Source organism: Molothrus aeneus, chromosome 4 (genome assembly GCF_037042795.1).
Source record: "Molothrus aeneus isolate 106 chromosome 4, BPBGC_Maene_1.0, whole genome shotgun sequence".
Taxonomy (NCBI): Eukaryota; Metazoa; Chordata; class Aves; order Passeriformes; family Icteridae; genus Molothrus; species Molothrus aeneus.
In genome coordinates this window covers 67,185,357-67,204,333 of record NC_089649.1, presented here as the reverse complement: position 1 = coordinate 67,204,333, position 18,977 = coordinate 67,185,357, and the positions used below count along the sequence as shown (strand labels likewise).

The 18,977-nt window shown below is 35.8% G+C and overlaps 1 protein-coding gene across 1 annotated transcript; it reads right to left on the bottom strand.

Annotated features, from left to right (window-relative positions):
- Positions 1-1,267: 1,267 nt before the first annotated feature.
- Positions 1,268-18,127, bottom strand: RNF212 (ring finger protein 212). The gene is made up of 12 exons (XM_066549233.1): positions 18,016-18,127; positions 16,514-16,575; positions 13,828-13,902; positions 11,042-11,098; positions 8,349-8,407; positions 6,876-6,937; positions 6,713-6,782; positions 5,857-5,902; positions 5,064-5,127; positions 3,440-3,512; positions 2,525-2,715; positions 1,268-1,305 (listed from the first exon to the last, which is right to left on the bottom strand). The coding sequence occupies exons 1-12, from the start codon at positions 18,125-18,127 to the stop codon at positions 1,268-1,270; spliced, it is 909 nt and encodes a 302-aa protein (XP_066405330.1).
- Between the last annotated feature and the right edge of the window lie 850 nt (positions 18,128-18,977).

Here is an 18,977-nt window from a genome sequence, read left to right as displayed (position 1 = left end):
TTTCCCACAGTAAAAAAAAAGTAAAGGTAGCTATACATTGAAACAAGGCAAATGTGAATTGAAAATTCCCATGCTGGAGCAGGGCAAGAACCCTTCTCCCTGAGCAGTGGAAGAAACCTGTGATGAACTGATTGTAACTCCCTATCTCTGACTCCATGCACTTCTCAGGAAGGAGAGAAGGGTGAGGGGAAAAGTTTTCTTAAGATTTATTTTACTTCTCACTATCCTGCTGTGATTTTCTTAGTAATAAATTCAATTAATATCCTCAAGTTGAACGTGGATTGCCCATGATGGTATTTGGTGAATGATCTCTTCCAGTTCTCATCTCAACTCCTGAACCTTTAATTAAGTTTTCTCTCTCACATCCACTTGTGATATGAAAAGTAAAACATTTCAACTCAAAATAAATTTATCATATATTCAGGGAACTTTATCTCAAAAAAACACACCAGCTTCTAGTTTTATTATACTTAAAATAGTCCAGGTAAAGTTAGGGTCAAAACAAAACAAAGGCATTTGATGACTCAGTCATAACCAAAATTGTGCCACGTATGGAGGGCATATGAATTTCAGAGTTATTCTCAGAAAAGAAAATTCTGGCACCCTTCATTCAGAGTCTCCAGTTGCTATTCCTGTGTAAAAGTAAACGCAGTCTTCACTGTGTTTTGTCTCTTCATTCCAGTTCCCCCACTTAATTCCATTTTGGGAAGAAATCCTTGCTACCTAAATCAAGTAACTTTCACAAGCATGGAACAGATACTGTGTTCTGAGCTCAGCAGAGCCTGCTAAAATGTTATATCCCTCAAAACTCACCCAATTTCAAGAGTGCATTGAGTATGAACCAAACTTTGGAATTCTGTAATCAAAAATCCATAAAGAAATTTCTTTTTTTTAGGATTGAAGTCTATCTATAATACTGTACAGGCACAATTATTTATCCTGCAGCTCAATGCACTCACAGCAAAAAATGCTCATTCAACATATAATGAGATTTTGTCTTAACACTTAGGTAATGAAGGACTTTCATTTATGCAATGTATTTGAAGTCAGAATTTCAAAAAAAAAGAAAATTTTGTACTCCCATCTAAAATTTCAGTAGATATTAATCAGAAAAATCAGTGATGTTTTAAATACAGTATTCATGCTGAACAATTTGCTGGTTTATGCCAATATGACATATTATGGAAGTTACAAATACTTTGATATCCAGAGACTATGCAGTGCCTCTCCAAATGCTTCTTAACCAAAACAATTCACAGATATTTGCTCATCTCTCTGCTGAACGTCCTCCTAAATTAGTTGATCCTAGAATAAAAATACAGGTACAAATGAAAAAAAAATGGTAAAACTAAAGTAAAGCTTCATTCTTGTAAATTATTTGGGGGATTTATATAAGGAAAAGTAAATCAAAAATTAAAAAAACAACCTACACAACTGATGAAAACTATTCCATTGCCATTTTCATTAATGTAAATGTGCTCCTCCGGATTTCCATAAAAGCATTTTTGCCATATTCCAATTTTAGCTACACAAGTGAATCTCCAAAGCATTATTCTGTATATGAACTGAAGTTAATTGCAATCATATAGCCAAATGGCATCTATTACTAATGTTCAATACAGCTACTTTTTTATAACATTAATTTCTCCTAGATTATCTAGAAATCCTATCAGGTTCATGCATTATTTCACATACTGTATTACCCTCCAGAAATCTCACAATTAAAACAATTGTGATGTAAGCTTTTGCAAGCTATAAGTCTTCATTTCTTAAAATATTTTTATTTTGGTTTCATGAACTCAAAACGACTTTGGATATGTAGGAAGGTCACATTTATTAGTATGGACTAAAGGTGCTTTAGAGATGAATTATCTTTTTAATATAAGTTAAAAAAAATACTTCAATGGTGATGCAATCTCAACAATAAGGAGAATTAGGTTTGCAAGATGTGATTGGTCAGGGTGCTACCTGATCTCATCTAGTTTCTCTTTCCCAAAAAGGGCTGGACCACTCAAGGTGCCTTCTGAGCAGGGCTGTTCTATGATTCCATGATTCTGATTCTGTGATTTTATTAATTAATCTGCCCCAGTGCAACTCCTACCCAGATCCACCCCACCTTGGGCTCATGTTTATGCAGCTGCTTTTTCTAGTTTTATGTTGCACTCAACAATAACACCCTGGACTATCTCCCTTTTTACTGTGATCTGTGGACATTTACATGGATGTCTTGATAGGCAGATCTTTAAGAAATGTGCAGCTGAGACAGAAAACTTGGACATTATCAGATTTAAATCTCTGTTAAAATCTAATTCTGAAGGGAAGCAAGAGCACATTTTCACAGCAGATACCCTCCCACACATAAAACCAAGGCAAAATACAATCATGAACACCAACATCTTTCATATTTTTCTGAAAGCCTACTTCCAATTCTGAAATACCATTTTTATTTTGGTTCATTTACTTAAGCTGCTATGTTAAATTTTTTTTCAGGAAGCATTAAATGCTAGTTTATAAATATACTTGCCTTGTTGTCTTTGCAGTAGGCCAGAGATGGTGATTGGCTGCCTGGACAGAGGCAGCTGTGGGGAAGGTGATGTAAATGGATACAGCTGAGGGGTTCTGAACTCAGAATTAGCCCATGATCCCCTTTGACTGCTTTGGGATCCAGATGATGATGGACAAGAACTATGTGGTAATCTCACCACAGGGGTGGATCTGTTAATGAAATTAATTCATGCATGTGATTTGAGGCTACTTCTGTAACAATACAAAAGATTTCAAAATTACTTCAATTTGTTGTCCAGGTATTTTTACTTACTGAATATTTTTACATATTTCAAAAAGCAGACTGACAAAACAATTATAGAATCAGAGGTGGAAAAGAAGTGCTTTGTTACACATATTTAAATTTCTGCTAGGAAGATATATTTGGCTTAATGATTATAAAGAACAAGAGTTTAATTTTTTTGGAACAATTTAAAGTTATTGATGTTAGTAATTCTCACAGTTTAAGACATTTTCAATGTTTAAATAAAAAACCAGAAACACCTGTTGCAGGCTGCATGAAAAGTTCAGGTTATTCAGAGAACAGCCCTTGTGCAGATATTGTGCTTTCATCTCTGATTTTTATAAGAATGATACAGCAGAGACATTGTTAAACTTCCTCATTATAAAATTACCCCTTTTTATAGGAATACCATGACTGCAGATGCCAATAGCTACAGAAGCACAGATCATAACTGCACATTTTTGAAAAATGTGATTTCAAAATAAAACTTTCCCCCAAAATCAAACATTCATGTAGATGATAGCCAGGCTGCACAGTAACACTTCTTCAGATCTAGAATATAACCTCTGAACAAACAGATTAATAAAGGCCAGAGGGGACATTTCACTCTCTTGCAGGAGATGGTAACCTCTTGAAAAAGTATTGAATTACCTTGTAGATCCTGTTCCACTACTCTGCCTTGGCTTTATTAGAGCTATCTGAGAAGTCCTGTAGGATACACTCCCTGTTGGAATCAGATTTTTGAAAACAGGACCAACATGAATTACACATTTTACTTAAAAGAGATAACTTTGGAAACAAAGATTAGTACTTTTATTGCATGATTTGGGAGAAATTCATGATTGATTCATTCAAGAACTAAAAATGGTGCACAATTACAATAGTCAGTGAGAGAGCTCAGCTGTCACAAAAACATCATATTGCACCATCCCTGCAAATCTTGTTCCAGTTAAACACATGGTGGTTTCTTTCACCTTCTTTCATTTATTAGACTATTATTAGACTATCAAGACAGCTGTGCTGAAGTGCCCCAGTTCTTCAGCTGATCTTTTTTTGCCCCATCCACCTCTGAGAAGAAAACTTTCCTTAGTGCACCATTCAATCATTGTTTCCACTTACCCTTACTTTTGCACATAAACTTTGACTCCCTCAGCCTTGTCCACTGCAAAACTTTATGTGAAAGTTCTGAAATCTGCTGAACACATAACTGTTCTACATAAAATTTTACTGTCTAATAAATATCTATTTATATTTAGACACAATAAAAAAAACCAGTTAACCTCAGCTCTCTTTATCTTGTTATGCTTAAATTTATAGGCAACCATGGATTTAGGAAGGATCTGAGCATATAAATCAGACATAACATAGAAAAAGCAATTTTTCCTCCTCCATTGCAATTGCATTTGTCTTTGTTTTGGGACACTTACAGCATGTAAAAACACAAGAGTGCTAAAAGTTCTTTATGTGGCTGCAGATGGAGTCTATGAACTGCTGAAGCCAGGTGAAAGCCTGCCTGAGCACAGACTGCTGCAGAAACATGCTGAATGTAAAACCAAAAATGGGAGAGACACACAGACAGTAGGCCTGCAAAGTATCAGGAATTCTGGGGAAGTCCTCACAAGTAAACAGTTCTCAAGAGGCTGCACCAGTTCCAGTAGGCTTTTACTCATGTCTTATTTACATCTGAGTGTTACCCAAGCTCAGGGTATGAAGGAATGGAAAAAAGTAGTGGCAGGTAAAATGTCTTATACCCTGTAACAGTGATAAGGTGAAAAAAATTATCACCTTTTTGAAGAAATTCTTGATCTCAACTACCTCACTTCTGTTATTAAATATTTTTTTAACTTCTATTTAATTTCTCCCCTTTTCTTCATGTAATATTTATATGACATTGTGGACAATGTTACTCTCTGTTAACCACAAAGAGACAAAATTATGAAGCTTAACAGAGAGTCAACAATGCATATTGCAAGTATTTCTGTTCTGTTCAATCACACATATAGTTACAGTGTTTTCTTTGCAACTGTTGTTTCAGCAAAAATTGGTTTGGTTACAAGTAATTATTTACTGAGCAGAAGAGGTAAGTACTAGGAAAACATTTCATACTTCATTTTAACCATTTCCCAGCTGCTGGATTGAAGTCCACATGGTAAATTCCTCACACCTCAACACAATTCAAATTTTTTTAGTAAATTGCTAAGGTGTGGATTTTAATTTATTCATCCTCCTAATACAACAGAAATGTTACTCAGTTACAAAGTTTACTTTTACTCACCCATACGTCCACCCTGTGGAGGAGTTATTACTGATAATCTTGTTGGACCAGTTGGTGTCTCCAGCTAAATGAACAGCAAGTCATTAACCACAGTGTAATAAGCATATTAATTATTAAGACATTTTAAGATATTTTTAAGGTCTACAGAGCCTGCAGATTTCAGAACTCTCTGCTGTCAGATTTGTTCATAGCACTAAAATGCAAAACCTAAGAATTAATTTACTATTTTTAAAGATCTATGGGCAGGTGGGAAATATTTGTATTTTAGCTTTATTATAGAACCTATCACATTCAGATAAAAAGTGTTATCAGACACTGTCACTGACATTCCATTTGCAAGCTAGCAGCTGCTCCTGGATGTTACCTCTCCTAACCAGGATACCAACACCATGAAAAGCTCCTGCCTTCATTCTCATGTTAGCAGTATCCTCAAAACCTGCAATTCCCTACTCAGGTATCAGAGTACTCAGGTATCTAAATGGTGCTTTCAGACCACTGACATTTGTGTAATATTGGGATTTTAAGAATTTGCCATTTACTTTGGCATCACAAGTTTAGTAGAGAATATAATTCCAGAAATTAATATTGTGATTTATTTGCTTTTGGTTTCTTTTGGGGAGCATCTGATTTCTATCCTGCATCAAGCATATCTGAAACCATCATGCACATCAGAATGGTTTTGAATGGGATGGGGGATGAATCCTATTTTTTGCAGCATTAACAGAGTAAGAGAAATCAAAAGGATATATGTGTGTAACTATACATAAACAAGTTTTTAAAAAAACCCACTTACTTTCCTCATTGGTGAAGGTACAGGATCAATCTCCATTGCCTCCATCCTTGCAAGAAAGGTCAAAGTATGACATTGTAATAAAAATAACATTTTCATTATAAAGACTGAAATCATGTTAAGATTCTAATGTTAAATTTGACCAGTAATGGAAAAGCATAATACATAATGCATAAGACACATAAGTATTTAGGACTTATTCCAGAACTCACTAGCAGTAAGAAAAATCTATTCACTGATTCTGAGCTTTGGTTTAGACATTTACAGAGTAAGTTATTTTATGATTAGCATTGTTATTCTTCTATTTGTCTGAATAAATATGCATATTTATGTATTTTTCATTTGTATCCACAACAAGGGCAGTCTGAATCTCTGGTTTTTTTGTAGAAAAGGAAGTCACAATCAAAAGTACAGAAATATTTTAGCTTGAGCAAGCTAAAATATTCATTTTATTTAAAATTAAATGAGCCTTAGTGGAGTGGCTCATCCCATCTATCCTGAGATCACTACAGTGTACATATAGGCGTCTGTACAATAAATTTAGATTTTCTCTATGGTAAATGGAGAGTGTCTCACTAATCTATCTATCTGTGCATTCATCTATGTAGCTATGCATCCAAAAGTTCTTTGGAATAAGGTGCATCATGCCTTAGATTTCTTTCCAGTAACCACCATCCCTACAACTCTAATGGACACTTGAACATGTAAGACTTTCCTCAGTTCTTTCATATTTCAACAGTTTGCAAAAACAAAACACACAAAAAAATAAAAAAAAAAATTTAAAATCACTACAAAAAGTTTACTTTCTGTATAAATTTTAGTTAAGGTTTTCATTGAAAATTAACAAGTTTGTACCCACGTTTCAGAAGTGGAAGGACGACTCGAATGAAGAGAATATGAAGAATAAACATTCTGTTTTCTTGAAGGAACTGAAGTCATTAAGAAATTTAATATTAGAACACAGCTATGCCTGTCCAGTGACAGCTATTCTATAGTTAGCATTTTAAACCAACACTTCTTACTGGATGGATTTCTGCTCGTACTGGAAAATGGCAGTGCTGTAGTGTTTTCAGGAGGTTTCATACTAAAGGGGAAAGAAGAAACAACAGATATAAACTGAAAGCTGGTTTGATTAGTTAACATGTCTAACTGGTCAATAAAGGAAAAAATCAAAACATTTATCCATCAGGAGCAGGTTTTAATATGACACTATTTGCCATGAAGCAAAGTAAGAATTTATTTGGTAAATCTATGAACTTGATCTTTACATCATAATATTTGCAGTGCTCATTATATACCCAACAACATCAAATTTAGCACAATATTATGGCAGAGTACTTTGGAGAACAACAGATGTTCAAATACAACCATTAACTATAGCTAAGCACAAAATTCATTTCATTTCATGAAATTATGTATTTACCAAACTTTAAGAAATCTAGTTATAAAATGAAATGTTGGCATTTTCATGCTATTCAACAATAACTTTGCAAATCTGGTACCTTTGGCAAGAATCATAAATAGGAGGAATATGTTTACTAGGCAAGCAAAAAGAGGCCCTAGGACACTTCTCTCTAGGTAGAACTCAAAAAAAAAATCTAAAATTCAGTAAGAACTTTGTAATTGATATAACCAAGATGCTATTCATTTGAGATGCAGACAAGAAAATGGAGGCATAAAATCAATAAAAATATATAAACTACAATAATCCACCACATACAGAGTTTCCTTTATACTGGTTTTTTCTTTTTGTTACATTACACCAAGCAGCCTGGGAGAGCAAAATACAGTATTATGTGCATTTAAGAGTCAAGGAAAAGTCTGTACTAAAAAACACAGAAAAGGAATAAAGATCAATTAAAGATCAAATCTGTGTAACTAAAATGCTGGTTTCAGGAACTGGGTTATTAAGGATATTTAAATAACAATTTTGGCTTTATGTTGGAAGTAAGTAAGATGAAAAGATGAAGATATATCAGTCATTTAGCAGAGGGATAAGGATGAGTGACCTCTTGGCTACCACTTTGAGACATTGAGAAAAGAGAGTAATTCAAGATGAGACAAGAATTTAATTTTTACTAGAAATAGAAACAATGAGAACCATGTTACAAAACTCTGGTAACTTTATAAATGGGCTAAGATACCAGGAAAGGCATCATAGTATTTTCCAGGCTGATGCTATCAAGTCCATTGCAAAATACACAAGCATGGTTATGTAACTGCAAATAAAAAATTAAAACTGAACATCTAAATGACAGACTTTATTAAAAGTTCATTTTTAGAGTTAACTATGGAATTGTGTTGTAAAATAAAAGGATTTCTTCCTGACAGGATTGATTACTGTGAATAAAATGGATCTGATGTCAGAAATCACTATACATTTATTTCTGTAAAAACACACGAGGAAGGCAAACAAAACATGAATTTTTATTCCTTTATAAATTAAAATTACTGTTGTCTGATTGCATTTACTTTTTCTGCATTAAACCTCTTACCATTTTAACTGTTGAATTTGTTGTGTTACTTTCTTGAGAGACTCTTCCAGCTTTGCTATCTGTGAGATAATCAGAGATTTAAACAAAGTCTGTTTGTGTGATATACAGCTTCATTTTCATCCAGCTAGTATTCTAAAGTGTTGAAAGGCTGCTTTCTATTGGTTTTAATCTTAAGACATCACTGCAATTTCAGATTTATTGGAGCTGTTATGGCCGTGTTATGGACCCATTAAACAGTCAGTCTGGAAGAGATATACTTTTTTTGGCAGTTAAAGACTTTGTTTGATTACCTTTTCTTAAGTATGCTGGTAATACTGGATAAATAAATACTAGGAAAAGTGCTTAAAAACATTTTTCTTTTGCTTCCTATTTTTCATATCTGATATAAAAGCTTTGTTATGATTAATATAGATTTATCTTAAAAAGCTACCAATAAATGTACAAAATACATTGTTCTCATATTTCTCATTTCAGATTCAAAATGTATTCAGCTCACTTCAGTATCTATTTGTAGTAAGCCTGAGTGAAAAGTTTTTTCTACTCTGTTAAGAGACACAACCAGAAATATCTCCATTAAAAATGTTATGAGCTGGCAAAATGGAAGAATATTAAGGTCAAGAAGACTAGGGCAGCTCCCTAGTATGTGTATTTTTTACAGTCTTTCATTATGTGAACATATATTATATTTTATGAAGGATGTAAAAATTTACTCAATAGCCTCAATACTGCATCTATGTTTTATCCCTAATTTCCATTATGTGACCTTAATCCTTCACACTGTTCATATTTTGATTTGAAGGCAAATTATGAATTTGCTTGTTAATTTTTCATGCTTCTCAAACTATTATTTGAATCCTTTAATAAAATTACCTGATTTATAAAATCATACTGTTTGTGGGAGATATTATGCTCTTTTTGCAGATGAAAAACTCTGCAAAACAGATTAGAGAAAAAATGTAATTTATGTAAGATCTGGTTTTTGGTATTCTGTTTTTTTCTTCCTTCCTAATGAGAGTTAGGTTTGATTAAGAAAGGAACCAGTCAGGAAGAATGCACTTTACTCTGTTGCTCTGTAGGACTGGGTAATTTTAAGATCAAAGTACCTTAAAGAACATGAGCAACTATTTGATTTTCAGTATTTTGGGATCCCAGCATAACAGGACATCTAGACCTGCCAGGAACATGGACAGCAAGTGGCCACCACCACCTGCACCCTAATACCTTGCACAACTCACAGAAACAGCCAAGCAGATTAATGAAGACCATGAGACCTTGTTGGTTGACAATGACAAAGATGACAAACTAGAAATAAGGAAAGGGACCTGCAGCAAGACAGCCAAGCATGAGAAACTGGAATGGTGTTCAATACAACCAGCCTCTCCTGACCCTGATCCAATGCAAGCAGTTTTAACATACTAACAATCCACAGAATGGGCAAAACAACAACAAACCCACCCAAAACAGTGTGCCATTGAAGCAGCAACCAATGTTTTCAACTGTTTTGGTACTGTCACCTGGACACCTTCCTTAGGTCAAGCACCATCCCTGAATACTTCACAAACACTGCTGAGTGAATGTCTCAGCAGTAAACTTAAAAAATTACCATCACAAAGTATCAAAACTCTCCACAGCTTCTTTGGAGATAACATCTCAATTTATGCTGAATTCTATTAAGATATTTGCTTTACTTTGTCTACAGGTTTCAGTTTTACCATCTGAAGTTGGTACAATAGATTAGAAGGGGGATGAAATCAGGATTCCTCCCTGGTCTGGCTTTGAAAGCAGAAGGACAAGACCCTAAAAGACCTACACAAAACACAGCACACTGTGAGTGATCCCAAAATGCATTCATGGAGAAGAAGAAAGAATGGGCCACAGAACACCTAATTTCCAAGCTTTCTATCCATGGCAATCACACCAGGAACTCTCCTCACACATGAAATGCCAGCTGGGCATCTACATGAGCTTTTTCTCTGTCACTTCATACATGGGGCACCCACTAATAGGTCAAGTCACCAATACTGCCAAGTAGCTTTAAGCAACATCCCATGTCCTTAGAAATAAAAGAAATATCCAACTATGAAATAAAATATTTAGAAGTAGCTGAAAAATGAAAAAGAATCTGCCTTCCAACCTACAAAGGAAGAAGCACAGCCACAAATGCAGTACCTGCTCTCCACAGAATAATTAATCCTGTCCTTCACACTAAGCTATCCCAAATTCAGGGTGTTAGCCCTTAGTCTTGTTCCCCATTGCTCAAGCTTCTCGTTTATCTTGTCACCCCTAGTCTTCTTTTCCTCCGTGCTTATCTTCTAGCACCTCTCTCTCCCCACCTCTTCCACTTTCTCCTCCATACAGTGAATTGGTTTCCTCCCTGTCCTTTGATTCTCCATTTAATCTTAACCACCTCACAACTAGAATATTTTATTAGAAACAGTAAGCAGAATTAATAGAGTCCTCACAGACTTTAAACAATTAAGAACTGGTATATACTATATATATATATTATATTATACTGGTATATATATATATATTATATTATACTGGTATATACTATTTATAATGATAGTAATGTGTCAATCCTGATAAATTATTCTAAGTATTCCCATAATAGATTACTATTGGTTCTAAAAATAAACCAAAGTAACAAGGCAAACATAAACAAAAATCTAGAAAATCACAATTAGGGTTACCTTTTGTTTCTGGTGTTTTAATAAACGCTTACGATATTTTTCTTGAAATTCTGATACCTAAAAATAAATACAGTTATCTCAAGCTGCACATAATCCCATTTATGCACCTCAGCAAAGAAGTGATGGAAAATAACTACTTCACAGTATTCAAAGTTTTTTGTCTTTTATAGGCAGTTAACATATCTTTTTTTAATCCTCTTTAAAAAAATCCCAAAGTAATGAAGTTATTATCACTGATAGACAAAATCTTATAAAGTTAATTTAATCCAATATGACCTACAGAAGAGCTGGTAGATTTATTTCACTTAAGTAACACTATGTTCAATAAAAAGGTAAAGACATTAGAAAGCCAGTTTAGCTGCAGTGTTTCTTATTCATCAGTGCTAAGCAAACACATAAAATTAATGGCAACATAAAAAGTAATCTGTCTTACTGGCAATTATAATATGCCTTGTAAAAATACCCTGTTAATTAAAAAATAATTGTTAGACACACTGTCTGGTGATGTGTAAGCACTTCTTGTGTCCACATGAGGATCATAAACCATAACAAGTTAAAAGTAAAAATGACAAGGTAGGCAAGACAAGAGCTTGAGGAACAAATTAACATAGGCAGTAACTTCTAATAAATCTTTCTTCCCACATGTAAGAAAACTGCCAGAAAATCTGTAGGAATTGAGACCACCAAGAAGAAACTCTCTGAGAATATAAACCCATAGAGGAGTATCCAAGTTAAATGGTTATTTTATTCCCTGTGGAAGGACCTGGGAGATTCCCATGAACACTCATCAAAGGATCAGTGTGTCTTTGCAAGAACTGATGGAAGAAGTGTTCACTTAGAAAATGATGGCTCTGAGCTGTCTCCACTCATGCAGAAATGAGTTCTTGGGTCTAGGAGAAACCTGAATTTGTCAGTTTAGTGCTCAGTACCAGTCAAAAAGTAAATCAGATCTTACCAGTAGTTTAAAATGGAATAGGGGACATCATCATTCTCCTTTAAAAAATGCATGTTCCTATATCCTGAGTCTGCTTAACATCTCAGAAAGGACAGAGTAGGTCTGAAAACAGTTCAGATTAATCAGAGGTATGCAAGAACTTCAGTAAAAGAATGACCACATAGAATATGAATCTTCATGGCTGAAAAACAGTTGAAAAAGGGATGCATCAGCAGTCTAAAACTACTGATTAGCACAGACATAGTGCATGAGAATGGATACTTTTTCCTCAAGAATCAAATTCAAGAGTAAGAAATGAAACTAACAGGTTAAAACCTGAAAAATGAAATAATCATCATCCAGTGAAAAACCTGTGGATCCATCTTCCATAATATGAGGTAGATGCTAAAATTCAGGAAACAAACTTGCAATTTTGTGGGGAAAAATATCCACCAAAGCTGAACGCGGAAGACCAATCCCACTTTGAGAAATCCCTGTGCCACGACTTGTGGAAAGCTGGGAGGCTCCTCTGAGGATGTATCACTACATCCAGCTTTGCTCTCATGCTTTCCTAGCACCCACCAAAGTGACAAGATATTCGATTAGATAAGAGATTAGATAAATTGCTCTTACATCTTTTGATACTGGGACAAGTTCTGAACATACCCCAATGCCTTCACTACACTTCCATATGTTCCCAACAGGTTATCTCAGGCTACAGAAAACCTACCTCAGCCTGCAAAGATTGAGCCCTCTTTTTTCCTTCCTTTGGCACATTATGGAAGTTTGTATTCCCGTGTGATTGGAGGTGTGCAGGTTCCCTGCATTTGTTCAGTTTATGGAGTAACTGCTGATCCTGCTGTTAAAAAGTGGGTATGGAAGGACAGAGGAAGGGTTCATCTTTACCTTGTACCTTCTACATCTGAGGAGGAACACTGCTCAGGAAATGGTCAACCTCAGCTTTGGAAAAGTCTGTGAAGCCTAGGGTAGCACAAATGTGAATCCATGACCATTGCTGAAGAAAACAGGTTATTGTTGTATTGTTTAGTGTTTAACCCCTGGGTTATTGTTCTGCTGGATCAGGAAGATCACCCAAAGGTCAGCAAGTCCCAGCCCAGGGAGATGAGAACAGCCAGCGAGGGCTGTGGCTGGGCCCAGGGACAATGTACTGCTGGAGAGGCTGAAACTGCCACTGAAATGCACAGGGAGAGTGACAAGGACACAGAGTCCCAAAGCCAAGCTGAAGAGATGCAGAAAATTAAGGCAAAAAGGGAGTTTTTATGCATTCATTTAACCCAGACAGCTACTGAAGTTCTTGACTTGAAACTAAGCCTGACAAAAGTAATCCTATCTGGAATTCCCAAAAAGCAGGAATGAAAATGACCTTGGAATCATTTACTGCATCTATCTGGGGAAGAAAAAAAAGAGGTGTGTTTTGTCAAAAAAAAAAAAAAAAAATAGAAGGGAGAGAAAGCACAGTCAGCTCAGGACTGTGTCCAGCTCAGGTTTTCACTGTGTAACTTTTTATTGCTATAATTAAGGCACACTATCTGGGCACGTTTAAGCTTCTGGAAGATCTAATTTTTCACTGCATGGCATTGAAAGTGATTTTACACCATTAAAATAACCAGACTAGTGGTCCTTAGAGAGAGTTTGAAAACATAAGCAGTGACCATAATGAATAATTTATGTCTCCTTAAGAACTCAGAAACTGTGGAATTAAGGAAGTAAAGATGGTAATGGGCATACATTAATTTTCAAGCATTCACTCATTCACTTTTCCCATTCACATAAAAATCAGTAGGAGTTGCTGATTATTTTATAGAGTTAAAAAGTTTAAAGGCAGATTCACCTGTGATATTTCTTTTGAATATTTCTTGCTTAACACGTCTACTGGCATGAACAGCGATTGAATATCAGCACTTGTCTATGAAGAAATGAAAATATACCAAAGTTAGCATTTTTATTAGCAAGTCATATTAAAGTCTTTTGTAAAGTGTTTCTTAAATTGACTGATGAATATAAATAAAAAATTTGACAGATTAGAGAAGGATAATGCAGAAATTGAAAATAAGCCTAGTTTTCTTTAATGGCCTTATCAACCATCTGGAAAGCATTGGGATTTTGTTTAAATATATTACCTACATATATACTTATAGTGATTAAGATAGTACCGGTGTCCAGAGGACATTCAAGGAGGATCTGTGGCCCTTGGAACAGGCACTGCATTCACACCAAAAGCCACGTTTCTGGCAGCCCCTTTCCAGGCTTTTTTGTTCTCACCCTTCCCAGCCACCTGGGATGCACCCCACAATCAGTTTTGTTTCAAAGTCCTTTTTTCAGAAGAGTTCCAATGCTGACTGGGATCCCTTTGTCTCTCCCTGCCCACTGGGCAGCAGAATATTATTCCAGAATAAGGAAAGAGCCTTAACCTAATTGTTGAATTTTTAAAATATTTTATGACTTGTGTCTTTTAATCAGAGCTGTGCATGCTTTAGGAAAACTGCTTTTTCTTGCTTTCCCCAGCTACTAACTCTTACAGAACTCACAGAAGGTAAGTATTTGTATTTGGGACTTCCTCTGCAATTTTGAATTTGGTTGACATCAGCTAAAGATTCAAAAATTTCCAGCTGACAGATGGAGAAATGCAGACAGCATAGTTAATCTACCTATTGTATTTCAGTAAAGAAAATAAAAGCAATACAATAATATTCCATCTTGAAAACTTAAGATATTAATAAAAGTATATTCAGCTTCTTTAAATGAAATGCATTCAAAGGAACCAAGCTCTTGCAATCCATTTAGGGTTCTATCAAAGCAATGATCTTGGTTTAAGTACTTATCAGATTTGAAAAAAATAAAACCCAACCAGCTTCATGTTGATATAAAAACTCTTTCAAATAAAGATTTGTGTAACTCTGTTTATATTTTATCTGCTGCATGGAGGAGTAGCAGATGTTCCTTTGATATTCTGAAATACTGAACAGCCAGAACCTGATTTATTGTAACACTTAACCATCCCCTGGGGAAGAGCAAGTGGGGATCATGAGACACAGAAGGAAGACATAAAGGTGACAAGAATGCATTACTGTAAAGATGAGAATATTTAATGTGTACATGTTGATTACCCCAACATACAATTTAATTAGGACTTCTAACACATTTATAGGACCTCCTCTCATTGGGAATTCTTCCACAGCATCAAGCTCATAAAGCTTACCAGGTATATTTCCACTCAGGTTCCTGAATTATAGAGCCATGACTTTTTTATATGCATCTTTAATTATTATTCCAATCATTTTATCTGTTCTTAATCAAGGATAAGCAATCATCATTAATGTCTTTTTTAAAGAATATGGTAATTTGCTTCCCTTCAGCCCTCCAGAGCAGTGGCAGGTTCTAATGAAACATCTAATATTTTTGTTAGTATCCCAATCATTGCATTTTTATATTCCTTCTGTGCTTTTGAAGTAAATTATCAAGTTCTGCTGAGATGTTGCAATTTAAGACAGATGTAACTTAAAAATCAACATTGTTTGGAGCAAGGTGTTGAACAAGATGACCTTCAGAGGTCCTCAACAACTTAAATTATTCTTTGACTGAAATTAATAACAATGTTTGCAGCATGAATACGTTGATATTGAAAGCATATTAAAATATGCCCTTTAGAATTTTTATGAAGGGCTTTCTGGTTTTTTTTCATATTTGTTTACTGTGTGCATTGTTCCTTTGTATTATAATTGCATTTTGTTGTTTTGTTACAATTTTTCTTAGCAACATTGTCTTCTTCAATGTGCAAGATTCCTAGGAGGCCTTCATGTTTAGCTGTACTGAATTTTATTAAATGTTTTTACTGTTTCTCTTTTATCCTTATAAGGCATTGGCTCTTAGGTAGGCATCAGTCTACAAAAATATGAATGTTTTCACAACCTATTTATGAAATCAGCTAAAGAGAAGATTGCTCCTGGGAGAAATGCAAAATTAAAGATTCCTAATGATTAATCAAGAAAGGGAATTAAAAGCTCTTAATTCTCCAGTGAATAACAAAATTCCCAACAAGATTTCTTAATCACACAGCCACAAGGAAAATAGTTAAGAGAAAACGGGGAAAAAACGTAATCCAGTTGAAAACACAGCTGAGCTATCAGGCAGGCTTTCAGTCCATTACATGAAATAATTCATTACAGTTCATTTTCTGTGATGTACGAATGCCAAAATCAATAACAATTTTTCCCCATTTTGAAAGTAGTCACTGATGCTACACAGTAACCAGCCATATTTCTTGAAAAGTTTAGAATGGTTTACAGTCTAGCAGTACCTGAAAACCAAAGTTTCCATAGGCTTTAATTTACAGGAATATTTACAACAAAAAATAGAGCTGTCTAGTGCCTCAGTATCTTAGTTTAGCAACCTATTATCAGTAAATATTCATGTCACAGTTGGCAAAAACAAAAAGGAAGCACTTTTTAATGCAAATAGTTTAGCTGTTAAGCAAAACACAGATTAATTTAATGCAACAAAACTAAACCTTGATTTACCTCTTTTGAAAGGACTAAGGTACGACAAGCCGTCCTACAGACCAGACATTCATCTTTTTTGCCTGTAAGGTAAAGACACATTTAAAATATAGATCAACCTGAATATATATTAAATACATTTTAAATATAATGTGATGCCTAAACCTCTTGAGCTTGTGGAAGAAATCTGCAGGTTACACAAGAAATATGAATAAACATGAATAAAGAATTTGATTCTATAACCATTACACTGAGTTGTGCAGGAAAAATATATGTGAATGTCATCAGGTCTTACTCCTCTAAATAAGCATTCATGTAAATGATTTCATGAATATCATTAGTGTCACAGAATGCAGGTGACTTTTAGTTCCCTTGATTTAAATAGGACTACTTGCTTGGTTTAATTAAATGTATGCTTAAGTGCACTAATGACTTACAGTCAATCTGATATATGGCTTTTTAGACTGGGGCACAGTTGGGTTGTCCCAACAAAATATATGAAACCCAAATGTCAAGAAATTAGTAATTTTGCCTTTTGAATTCCTCCAGTGAGAAAACAATAAAATCACTTTAAAAAACTTTATGACTTTTAGACTCTTTATCTGCAAACATATTAGAAAATATCTATAGCAAACGCACATTATTTCAATATTTATAATTTATAATTCTACTAGCTACTACCTTTCTGAAGATTCTAAGGATCAGTGTTTGTAAACATCTTTAAATACATTTTAAACCTCCTTACTACTGAATTCACAGCAAAAACATACATAATCCCTCATATATTTTTCTGCCAAACAATATTAAGAGCAGAGAGGAAAAATGTTGTTCATGTTCTAGGGGCCTGCAAGCTGCAAAGGCTGCATTTTATGATCCTCTATCCTTAGTAGCAACACTGTGAAAACATCTAGTCAAAAGCTTTTAGTTATGGAATACAGATTGATCATTTCTTCCATGTGCCCTTACAAAAACCAAGCTTCACATGAGTCCCAGATTAGAACTCTGGAATTGTACATAACACGAGAGCTTCAAAACATCACCTCCAATCTTCCCTCATGCTGTTGAACGTCTTCAGGAACAATACTGATCCTCAAAACTTATTAAAACTACTTCCAAAACCTACCCTAAACAAATCCTACGTTTTTTCAATTGCTCTTTCATTAAGGAAAAACCACTATTTTTCCCAAATGATTCAGAACAGAAGGCCATCTATTTGTGGGTTTTTGTTGTTTTTTTACAAAATTATGGATCATAAGCATCCAGAATCCAGTTTTATTAGAGCCTCCATCCCTCTCGTGTGCCCAAGGCTTGCTCTCAAAGCCACATCCACCTGGAGGTGGACACAGTATTACTGTTCAAAGCGAATCAACAGCAAGGACTGGAAAGGCTTATCAGTAACATTCGAAGAAGTGCTCACGGTTTGGGGTTTTTTTCCACAGCGGGTGAGAAATAGCAATGTTTGAGTGGATGTGTACAGGCAGCACAGCCCGCCCCGCCGGGCGCGCCCCAGCAGCCATTATTACCTTTCTGCAGGCAAACCTCACAGAAAACGTGGCCGCAGTTGGTGAGGCAGAACCGCGGCGTGGGGCTGCGGGGCTCGCACAGGCAGGAGTTGCAGAAGATGCGCACGGCCATGGCGCAGCGGGGCGGGACGGGCCGGCGGTCCGGGGCTGCGGCACCGCCGCTCGTCCTCAGGCCGAGCCCCGGGGGCGTCCCCACCATGTCCCGCCCGCTGAGGCGGCCCTGAGGGCAGCGCGGCCCGCGCACTTCCCGCCGCGGGGCCTCAGGGCGGCAGAGCTTGGTCCTCACACGCACGCTAATAAAATTTGTTTTTTCTGGCCTCTCACTATCAAAGTGGAGCGGTGCCGACACAGACGGTGCTCTGAGAGATTCGCCCTCCCGTCCCCAGACGTGGGAAACAGAGCTGCACCCACAGAGCTCCGGGCAGGACCTTCAGCCCGAGCCCCGCCCTGCTCGCTCCTCTCGGGCCGGCGGATGGAGGGGAAAAAAAGAAAAGCAGAGAAAATAATTGTGGATTTCACTCTTTTAAATGCAAGAATCCAAGAAGCTTGTTAATTCGCTGTCACAGGTTTGCCGTGGCATCTTCTGTTGTGGAATAAGAGCAAGGGAGGAGATTTAATGTTCATTTCTTAGACAAAATGACCCCATGGATTGCTAGTGTCCAGTGATGAAATTTTTAGGCAGGAAGTTCCCTACTAACTTAGTTGCAGTGCAGGCTATAGCTCTGGGTATGACAGAGCCACAAACTGCAGAGGAAGCTTTTACTTTCACAAAGGCTTCTGCCCCCAAAGTGCTTCCCAAAAGAGTGAGAGTCAGCCCGTGCGTTAGGAAGTTAATTAAAAATCTTGAAGAAGACTGAAAACATTTCCTAAAAGCAAAGATGATGATGATAATATGATGATGATTATTATTTTTAATAATAGTACCAATAGTAGTAGTAAAGATCTAAGCAATCACAAGTTAT

Excerpts from the sequence above, each read along its gene's own strand:
- RNF212 (XM_066549233.1), bottom strand. The coding sequence starts at position 18,127 with ATGGCCGTGCGCATCTTCTGCAACTCCTGCCTGTGCGAGCCCCGCAGC. Across the intron at positions 6,938-8,348 it reads CAAATTCAACAGTTAAAATG|TATGAAACCTCCTGAAAACA; the intron begins GTAAGAGGTTTA and ends TTTCCCCTTTAG. Across the intron at positions 2,716-3,439 it reads AGTGGAACAGGATCTACAAG|ATCCACCCCTGTGGTGAGAT; the intron begins GTAATTCAATAC and ends TTTCATTAACAG.